The 11096-nt window shown below is 31.7% G+C and overlaps 1 protein-coding gene across 7 annotated transcripts in view; it reads left to right on the forward strand.

Moving 5' to 3' along the window:
• Positions 1-8471, forward strand: part of Agfg1 (ArfGAP with FG repeats 1) — a 69835-nt gene extending 61364 nt beyond the window's left edge. For all 7 annotated transcript variants that reach the window (XM_047544242.1, XM_047544243.1, XM_047544244.1 and 4 more), the window contains one exon: positions 239-8471. In XM_047544242.1, the coding sequence (XP_047400198.1) occupies positions 239-298 (60 nt within the window). In that variant the 3' untranslated portion in view covers positions 299-8471. The remainder of the gene's footprint in view (positions 1-238) is intronic.
• The last annotated feature ends 2625 nt before the right edge of the window (positions 8472-11096 follow it).

An 11096-nucleotide genomic window follows, 5' to 3' on the forward strand; every position in this document is an offset into this window, starting at 1 on the left:
CTTAAAAGAATTTTATGAAATCATGGTTGTGAAAGATACAGCACAATCTAGGACACATAATAAAAGTGTTATTATAGTTCGTTGCTAGTAACCATTATGAAAAAATATTATTGCCAATAATAGTAAAATAATTCTAATCTAAATAAAATTTTATTAGATAAATATTAAGTACAGTATAATGTTTTCTTATTTTGCACACACATCACTTTTGTCTATTTTGTCTTGTGTTTTCCTTTAGACTGGTGCACCAACAGGACAATTTCCAACAGGAAGCTCATCCACCAATCCTTTCTTATAGCCTTATATAGACACTTTACTGGAACGAACTTATGTGGTCACATTACATCTCTCCGCCTCTTGCACTGTTGTCTTGTTTCACTGATTTTAGCTTTAAACACAAGAGAAGTCTTTAAAAAGCCTGCATTGTGTATTAAACACCAGGTAATATGTGCAAAACAGAGGGCTCCAGTAACAACTTTTAACCTGTGAATTGGCAGAAAAAGGTAGCGGTATCATGTATATTAAAAATTGGCTAATATTAAGTTATTGCAGATACCACATTCATTATGCTGCAGTACTGTACATATTTTTCTTAGTAATTAGCTATTTGTGCATATCAGTATTTGTAACTTTAACACATTGTTGTGTGAGAAATGTTACTGGGGAAATAGATCAGCCACTTTTAAGGTGCTGTCATATATCTTGGAATGAATGACCTAAAATCATTTTAACCATTGCTACTGGAAAGTTACAAAGTCAAAATTGGAAGGTTTTATTCGTTCTTGAATTTTTCCTTTCTAAAGAGCTCTTCTATTTATACATGCCTAAATTCTTTAAAAAATGTAGAGGGATACCTGTCTGCATAATAAAGCTGATCATGTTTTGCTACAGTTTGCAGGTGAAAAAATAAATATTAGAAAATATGCTATCGTTTTTGTGTTCTTGCTGCAATGCCTTTACCAAAGTGGCCTTAAATATGAGTAGTGAATTGAGAACATCTTGAATTCTTAAAAGACTTCTAGTGAATAACTTTTTATAAAAAGGCCATGTAGAAAATTTATTAAAACTACTAGGACTGCTATATTCAGGAATATGTCAGTGGTAAAGCATTTAAATGTAGCCTGTCAGATTCACCGTAATACTTCTACTTTCTTTGCAACTTCTTAATTTTGTGAAATTTGTATATAAAGAATTTGCATGTATGTGTTATTTACAAATTTTTTTAAAGATTTTGAATTTCTCAGACTGCAAAAGGCCTATTTTAACTATTGATTTTTTTAATTTTAATTGTCTTTGAATGTATTGAAAGCAGACATGCATTAACTGTGACATGATTGCACCTCAGTTTTCTTTCTTTCCCCCCCTTTTTCTGGACAAACTGATATTATCTATAGGACATATGTTTATGTTCATTTTGGGGGGAAAAAAAACTGGAACCCAATGTTACCTTAAAGTTATGGAATACTTTGTTTAAAAAGGCAATGATACTAAGTTTAGTTATATCTTTTTGTTAATATTCAAATGAACTTGTTTAAATATTTATATATAGTAATACTTCATTCATCCAGAGTAATCTGGCAGTCTCATCAAAATGGAACACAACCAAGAAACTTGGATTAATTTTTAAAAATATGTCTGAACAACTTATCTAAGTCATAAAATCCATATGTTAGAGCTTATGCATTTGTTTTTGTGTGAGATTTTAATAATTTTGATTATTTGGTTTCCTAGCTCATAGCATATTAGTTCAGAAGTGATGGTTTGAAAGGAAGAAGGTGAAGAAACTGAAGAGTATACACTGTTCAATACCATTCAGTGTAGGGGCAGGCAGCCCAGCCTAGAGAATATCAGTATATCATCTTCTGATAATTGTCTGTTGTTATAACTTTGTCATCAAGAAAAGGTGAAGTTACATACACAGATATGTAATATATATGAAAAGTTTTATCTTAAAACGATTAAAAATTTTTTTTAAAAGCTTTGGTATTAAAAGAAGTGAACATCAGTTTCCTCAAATATTTTATTCATGTTGAAAGCCTTTTGCAATGATGACTACATGAGTTGTTACCCTAGTGTTTTAAAATCTTTATAGTGTTGTGGACTTTTTAGAATATTGCTGTCCAGTGCACATCTAACTAAAAGGATAGTTTATCTGAATTGTTTTGGTAAGCAAAAAGACTGGGAAATCTCTGTCCCTTTCTGATCTCTATGCCTCTTAGAATTAAATAATTGCTGCATTTGGTCCAGGTACGTGTGGGTATAGTCTTAAAATGTTTCAACCCATTTTTCATGAAAGGAAAATTTAAGAAATGTTTTTGAATTTCTGTTTTAGATTGTATTGGGTCCAAATCAATTTCATATGTACAAAAGTTATGCTATATAATTGTAGGCCAGTACCCAAGTACCTACCAGGGTTTTCTTCTAAGAAGTATAATTAAACAGTTGTTATCAAAATAACTTTATAAAGACTATTTTTTTTTCTGGGTAAATCTTGAAATTTGTAATTAATGGGAACTTAAGGTTATTTTCAATGAGTGCTTATAAAGTCAAGACGGTTAGGTTAGATTAGATTAAGAAGACATCCAGCTTTAAAATGAATTTTCTCATGATCTTTACTGTTTATTATTTTTTTAAAAATCAACTTCATTTGATTTCTATATTCAGATTTGCTTCTAGTTTTATATAGACTATCAGAATGATGTTGACTACTAAAGTGAAAATTCTTGAAAGTGACACCACTGAAGACCTTCAAAAGTCCTGGCTCACCAGTTGAATCATCTTATTTCCTGTTCTTTGTTCAGGAAAGACATTTGTCATTTCTTTTAGGATGGTAAAAACTTAATTGGTATAATTTAAAAGCATATTTTATTGTTTTTTGAAATAAAGAATGTCTTATTCCCCTAATTTCTGTGAAATTAGAAGTTAAGGTTATCACTTTCCTTAAAATAGTTCCTTGTATGTATTTGAAAGAATTAATCTTTATCTGTGAGATCCCCTTGCCTCTAACCCATCCTCTTTGGTACAGTGCCTAAAAACTGGCAAAATGGAGAGGGAAAACTAACTGCTTTTTGCCACTACCAGCAACAGTTCTGAAACCTTTTGGTCTCAGAACCATAATTACATTTATCTAAATGTTTTAAAGATCCTCAAAGAGCTTTTGTGTGCGAAACATGTATCTTTCAGAATTTACCATATTAAAAATCAAGGTATTTAAAAAACATGTTTTATTCATACAAATATAACCATAAGACTCTCATTACTTAGTTAACATAGTTTTTGATGAAAAAAAGTTTTTATTTTTTGATGAAAAAATAACTATTCAAAACCAAAACAATGAAAAACAGGAGCATTGTTTTACATTTTGCATATTCTTTTAAGTCTCAGACTGCTTTTACATTCTAATTTTTCTTCTATTGCATAGCCTGAACACTGGAAAACTACATTATGCACTTGTGAAGTCATGAGTGTGAAAAAGGAATGTAGTATCTTTGCATTATTTTGAAAACAGTTTGACTTTGTATAGCTCTTCGCAGTGTCTTGGGGACTTTTCCTGGATCACACTTTGAGAACCACTATATTTTAAATTTGTACATTTTTGGAACAGTATTTACTTTTACATGGTGGGGGGTAAACATAACTACTTCCTGCCCTAAGATTTGTGTTTGCTTGGTGGGAAAAACTGAAATTGCAGGATTCAAACATTGTTAACAATTTCAAAGTAATAATAGTGGTTATATTATGGGGTGGGACTTTATTGGGCCTGTTAAGTATCAGGCACTTGCTAATTGCTTTTCTTATACTATCTCCCACAATCCTTAAAGTAGATTCACAAGGCATAGAAAACTTAAGCTAGTGACAGCTTTTGCTCTTGGAAGCAGATACTGTTTTGTTGGATTAAAATGCTGTTATATTTGTGTGTTAATAGATTCTTTTAAAATCTTTTGAAATTTCTAGAAAGTTACTTTCTATATCATGTACCAAAATTACTTGATCACTTAACTATGAAATTTGATGAAATTATACTCTCTATAGAGTTTTATTTAAAATTTAGAATAGGGTAAATATTGGAGCATATTTTAAACTGAAGACACATTTGAAGTATCACAGTGACTTAGGTTTTGTGATGCATTCCACCTTGATTGATTCAGTTTGTGCCCGGCACCAGTTTTAAAATTTGCTTTTAAAAAGAATAAAATTTGTATTACATTATCCTATGTATTGAATTAATCCGAATTTTACTTTGTATATTTTAAAAGTGTCATTAAGTTTTTTATGTGGTTGAATTTGAACAAGTGAGCATATGACCATGATATAATCCATTGTTATACTGGTGAATGTTAACAACCATTTCTTTTTTTAAAATTTTATTTATTTTCATTATTATTATTTTTTATTTTTAGTTATACATGATAGTAGAATGTGTTTTGGCAGAATGTACATATATAAAGCATAACTTATTCTTTTAGGTTCCCACTCTTGTGGTCACACCTGATTGTGGAGTTACCCTTGTCGTCTTTACAAAAACAAGGCTAGGAAAGTTAAGACCAATTAATAACAACTATTTCTTATGAAGAAAAAAGAGCCCTGTTTGTGGTGTTTACAGATACTTATGATAATAAATACTTTTATTATGACTGCTTTGACCTACCACTTTGATTCACAAAATGAAGTTTTAAAGAGATTTCCCAAACCTTTGCAGGCCATCTCCAGAATAGCACTGATGTTTATTTCCACAAATCATTCATTGAATTTATTGGCCCTTTGATGATTGTTATCAGGTATTTGAAAACAAACCATTTGTTTTATATTATTCATTCAGCAAGCATTTCAGCACTAATTCATTTCTAGAAGTATAACAGGCACTGAGATGTTTAATCTGGAAAGATCCCCAAGTATTGTGAACCCTGGGTTTTAAAAGTTCAGTCATTTTCCTATTTAGAGTTTGTACATCATGGTCCACACTGAATTCTGTCTGCTCTTTTATTTGACTAGCATAGTGTTTTAAAAAGTTGACTCTTGAATCCAACAAGTGGGACATTAGCCTACCACTCCCATTTGCTTAGCTTCACAGGCTTAGGTGCTTTTTAAGGCCTTTGAGTTGGCAATCCTGCATAGATAGTAAAAGTGGAAAGTGGCTTTTCCTGCGGCATCTTTTTATTCTGATTTTGGATTTAGTTTAAGTTTCCATTTGTGATGGTCTTTTCCAGTGAAGACTTTTCCAAGAATGTATTTCCAGTAACCTCTATTCATTGTTTATTTTATGCCAACAGTTAAAATTCATTATATATTTGAATGTATTTTTGAAATCTGTGTTATCTAACACACAGGACTCTATAGAGCTTAATGACAATAGAATATTGTAATTCAGCCTTTTTAAAGAGAAAAAGATAATTCTACGTAAAACATTTTGATTGTTGATTAAAATAACCATGAGTTAATTATTTTATTGGTTCTCTAAAATCTTATATAGTTGTTATCCAGGTTACAGAGTAAGCAATAAAAGATTTGAATTATAAATTCTTAGCATTTTCCCTCATTTTTGAGTAGAGTGACAGTAAGCAAACATCAAGGAGGCTTCTAATTTTGACTGTATTATCCTTAACTAAAGACAGCAAAGGGTTAAAAACTAATCTTATATAGTTCATGTTTCCTAGGATGCATTGGGTACAATCAGGTTTTTTAAAGACAGAGGTTTTTTTTTGCATATTCTAAATTAATATATGCTGCTTATTTTAAAAATTATGCAGTATACCCAGGTTATTACTCTGTGACTTTATTCCCTCTGAAGAAATATAATGTCTTGTATTTTTGTGTCATCTTTCAGAAATGTCACTTATTTTATCTCTCTCTGTATGCCTCTTCACTGCCCTTGTTTAGATATATAATTTTGTAACTTGATTCTTTTTGTCTGACATGGTTGTCTTTCCATATTTGGCAGATCCATCTCTAACTCATTGTTTTAATGCCTTCAGGGATTCCATTATATTTATGTCCCTTTGAAAGAACATTTTTCATAGACTTTTTAATGAAAAGCATTGTTACAATGAGAATATCCATAGGCCTGGAAACCATTGATAAAATAGATACTCTGTTTTGAGGCTCATCAGTCATTTAAGTGTGAGCTTATGCTTCCATTTAAGAAATTCTTCCATATAAGGAAGAAAAAATCCCTCAGTTGACTCTATTAGGTATTTTAAAAATCCTAGCATTTAAATTGTATTGTGAAGGCATTCAGTTCATTGAAAAGGGTGTGCAAGTTTACATCTATTTTCACCTTAGTTGTTTCCATTGCTCCCTCCTATTACACTTGGTGTTTCTAAGTGTGATTTGGGGCTTTATTTTACAATTTTTTTGGTATTGTGCCTTCCCTTATCTAAATTAGCTTAGAATAGACCTTATTTTTAAAGAAGAGAAAACACACATTAGTTATGGCAAAGGCTATTTTGACACAATCACATTTTTATTCATTATCTTTTCAAATTAGTTTCATTTGTTTTGGTAAAGATTTGAGTAATGACCTGAAATTTCTGATTTTTATTTCTCAGTTCAGAAATTTCTTGGTACGTATTTACATTATTTACTTCAGCACAGGGCTTGCTTACATGGAAAACTGTTCTTATGAGGAATACACTTGCCTTAATATCTTATTAATAAGTAACTTTGCACTTAAAGGCTAAAGCAGGGAGCAATTAATCTTACTGAGAAATTCAAAAGAAAGAATAAGAGGACATTCTAGTCAACAGGAATGCTTGGAAAATGTTAACATGCTGAGACTTTGAAGACCAATCAGTTCAGGAGATGGTTTTAGGTATGAAAATTTATGGACTGCTCTCAATTTTCATTTTTGAAATACTTTAGAGTGGCAGATGAATTTGGTTGAGTTTTTATTGTCAAATACTGTAGGAAGACTTTTTTTTAATAAAGATGTCTGAATTTGTATACCATTTGGAATATCCTCTTTGTCATGTAACAAGACATCTGGAATATTAGAAAAATTAAATTTAAAATTAAAAATTCTAAAAATATAGAATTTTTTTCCATTTACATTCTGTATTCCTGTAAAACAGCTTATGGCTCTCTCCCATCATAACCTTTTTTGTCCTGGTAACTATATATTAATAGCTGTTAGTGCTACTTTTTGTCTGCTTTTTAAATTACAAAACATTTGCATTCTTAAGAAGCTGGATATGTTTGTTAATTGCACATTAATCCATTTTTTTTCTGTAAGCAATGACCACCTTTCTTGAGATACATGTTGGAATAGTTTGGTTTTACCACAGACAGCATTGAAATGGGGATTTTCCCTATCCCACTTAACTATAGAAATTGAAAAGGGAAATACTGAGTTACCCCAGGTCTTTACCTGCCAATCTTTGTTTTTCTGTAACAGTCACTGTTATTTGTTACAAATCTATCCCAATTATTTTGCACTTTTTCGTTTTAAATTGTTTTCAGTTAACCAAAACCAGTACCAAGAAGAACATTTAGTTTCCTTAGAGTATTTCCACCTCTACCATCCCTTGAGGAATTAAAATGTTGTCTCTTTTATGTAAAAAGATAGAAATTCTTCTAATTCAGTTGTTTTGTTTGTTTTTAGTAAATGGCATTTTAATTATTTTTTTTTAAATAAATTCTAAGGATTGGGGCTCTTTGAAACTTTAAATCAGAGTTTCCTATGTTCAAGTTCTGCCATTAACTGGTGTTTGGAAATTTAGATGCTTCTGTTTCTCTAACTTTAAAATGAGATCTCTTCCAACTATTAAAACAATGTTCTCATGAGCCATTTGGAATATATATTTAAATTGGAGAGTAAATATTAGCTTTGGAAATTGGAATGAAACATTTCAGAATAGTAAGTGTTTGAACACAGGAAACTAGTGTTTTTTTTAGATCAAAAACAACGGTATAACTTTGTACAATTTGAGCTACTAGTATGAACACCATGCTGTGCACCTTAAATAATTTGATCTTCACTGGACACTGAAACCCCTTAAAGAAATATTCATTTCAAGAAAACTGATACTTAGGTGTTCCTTTAGCCAAGATTGCACACCTATTTATTAAGTGACAAAAGTAGAATTCTGATTTTAAAATTTGCCCTCTCTATATTATATTCCTACTTTGAAGCTCCAACTTTGACTAGTTTTAATAAATAAAAGTATAATTTTACAAACACTATTTGTACTATTTAATATTGCACTATTTAATACTGTTAGAAGTCAAAATTCACAACTGTCCTACCCCAAATGATCCAGCTTTGCTTTCACCCATCACATTTTCTTCTTGTCCACATGAAATTTTGCCTTTGCAATATTAATGTTTAATACTACAATATTCCCACATAACAATTTTCTTTCTGATTTTGTTTTGTTTGGTGCCAGGGACTAAATCCAGGGATGCTTACTCACTAAGCCACATTCCCAGATGCTTTTCTTCTTAATTTTGAGACAAGGCCTTGCTAAATTCCTGAGTCTGACCTTGAATTGGTAATCCTCCTGCCTCAGCCTCCCAAGTTGCTGGAATTATAGGCATGTGCCACCACACCTGGCCACAAGAATTTTATTGCAAACAGAATACATTTATTTTCTGATGGTGAAAGTACATGCTCATGCAAAGGACCTGAAAATACAGAAAATATTTTTATAAAAACTTAATGGTCCTGTGCATGTATATTTTAAGTACTTTTAGATTTTTTTTTCATATAGATGGAAAAAGTAAATGTAAAGACCTCTTATAGGATGGGAGCATACCATACTTACTCTTGTACTTTTCCCCTCAATACATCATGGGTTTCTTTTGTTGTCGAACACAGATCTACATACTTTCCCAGTGGTGTGTCACTATACAGAGCTCTCATAATTCTCGTGATAAACATTGAGATTGTTTCCAGTTTTCAACATTGAAATATTACCTGTGCTTTTGTATAAATAGTTTGGGGGTCTTGTGTTCTTAGAAACAAAATTGATGAGTGAATTGTGTACATATTAACATTTCAGACATACTCTGTATTGCTATGTGTAGCATTCATGGTCATATGTCATTTTTCAGAATGTTAATTGAATATGTCAATGTACCTTTCATTTGGAACTGTCTTGGAATAAATTTTATAAATCATACTATTGGCTTATAAAGATTAACTTTATCCTTAAATAACTAAAGGAATTATTCAAATTTTACAAACACCAAAAAGGACATGTGGGTCACTTTTTTTATTCCCAGTCTCCAGTTGTCTGAGTGAATTTTTAGTGATGCTAATTTAGATTTAGGAGATACGAAATAATGTCTCATCTCTACTTTTTTTTTTTTTTTTTTTTTGGTACTGGGTGCTTAACCACTAAGCCAAATCCTCAGCCCTTTCTATTTATTTATTTTTTAAATTTATTTGAGTCAGGGTCTTGCTAAGTTACTTATGGTCTTGCTAAATAGCTGATGCTGACTTTGAACTAGCAGTCCTGCTTCAGCTTCCCAAGCCTCTGAGATTATAGGCATCTCTCCTTTTTTTGATTACTAGTAAGGTTTAGTATCCCCAGGATTTCCTAGTTGCATTTTCACATTAATGAATTGTCTTTAAAGCTAATTTTAAAATATTAATTGAATCACCTATATTGTATTTTTATTCATCACATATTTGGGGATTATAAAGTCACAAACTAGGACTACTCTATTGCTAATGTTGTCATTTAGACTAAATTACCTTATCTGTAATGAGGGGATTTAAAAACCTAAAAACCACAGTTGATAGAGAATAAATCTAGTTATTTTTAAGTTTCTTCCTCATCCCATTATTGTCAAAGAAGGATAACTCGTTCAAATCCTCTAGTTGACTGATTATTTTGCAGGTTTATAGCCCAATGCTATATATCTACTTAGAGAAATGGCTAACCTTCAGTGTGTTAATTTCACTGTGATGTTGCTAGATATGGGTCTTCCATATTTTGCATGGAATTTGATGTGCCTTGAATCTGTGTTGCTATTTTTACCAGTTTTTTGCTCCATTCTCTTCTGTAGTGACCTTTAAAGTTTATAAACATTTTAAAGAAGAAGTGAATATGTAAATTTTTTTGGAATCATTGAAGGATTTTATGGTTACCAATACCAGTTCAGGCTAAATTCCTGTAAAGGTATCATAGAATTTAAATTTAGAATACGTAAGTCATAATGTGATTTTGACAGTACAGTTTCAGCCTAGTTATTTCAGTTACTATATATATTTGGGGAGCTCTCATAGAGAAGAGATGATATAGGCCTTCCTAATAAGATAAGCAGCATCCTAATTTTTGGGAATTTTAGAGAATCTTGAAAATCCTAGGTGGGCCATTCAGAGACTTCTGATGTCTTTTTTAGAAATAATACTTATAAAAAAAGAACAGCTTTAACTTTTTAAGTGGTATTCTGAAAAAAAAAAGTCATATTAAATGCTGTGTATCATTGTCATAGTAGCTTCCATTTAGTAGTACTTAATATGGTGCCACTTTGCAAGATGACTTTTAAGCATTTCCTGTAATTCTCAGCATAATGTGTAGGTATGGTATGATTACTATTTTGCCAAACAAAACAGGTTTAGGAATGGTGATTTACTTAGTCAAGTAAATTTAAGTGGCAGAACTGAGCCTTGAACCCTGCTTACTCTGAAGCAGATGCTTGGAATCCACCACAGTGCCTTCAAGGGACCAGTAATTTAGATGAGGACACTATGATGTATATACAAGTGCAAATCAAATGCAGTGAAATGGGACCCTGGAAGGGTAGAAAACATCTCCTCCAACCTCATGCAGAGGTACAAAGGAATAGTAGAATTTGAGTCTGAGGGTTGGGGTGAGCAGAAGTAGATGGAAGCAGGAGGAAGGAGTCTGTATTGTGGGTATGCAATATTGGTGGCTAAGCGGCTATTCAAAACATTGAACAATTCTCTTCCTTGGGGTATTTGATTGGGGTGTTTATGGCTGGGCACAGATGATGCATGCCTGTAATCCTAGGGACTTGGGAGGCTGAGGCAGGAGGATCTGAAGTTCAAGGCAAGCCTGGGCAATTTGGTGAGAACTTGTGCCCAAATAAAAAAGCCTAGGGATGGAACTTAGTGGTTGAGCACCCCTGGA

The sequence above is a fragment of the Sciurus carolinensis genome, chromosome 3 (assembly GCF_902686445.1).
Source record: "Sciurus carolinensis chromosome 3, mSciCar1.2, whole genome shotgun sequence".
Taxonomy (NCBI): domain Eukaryota; kingdom Metazoa; phylum Chordata; class Mammalia; order Rodentia; family Sciuridae; genus Sciurus; species Sciurus carolinensis.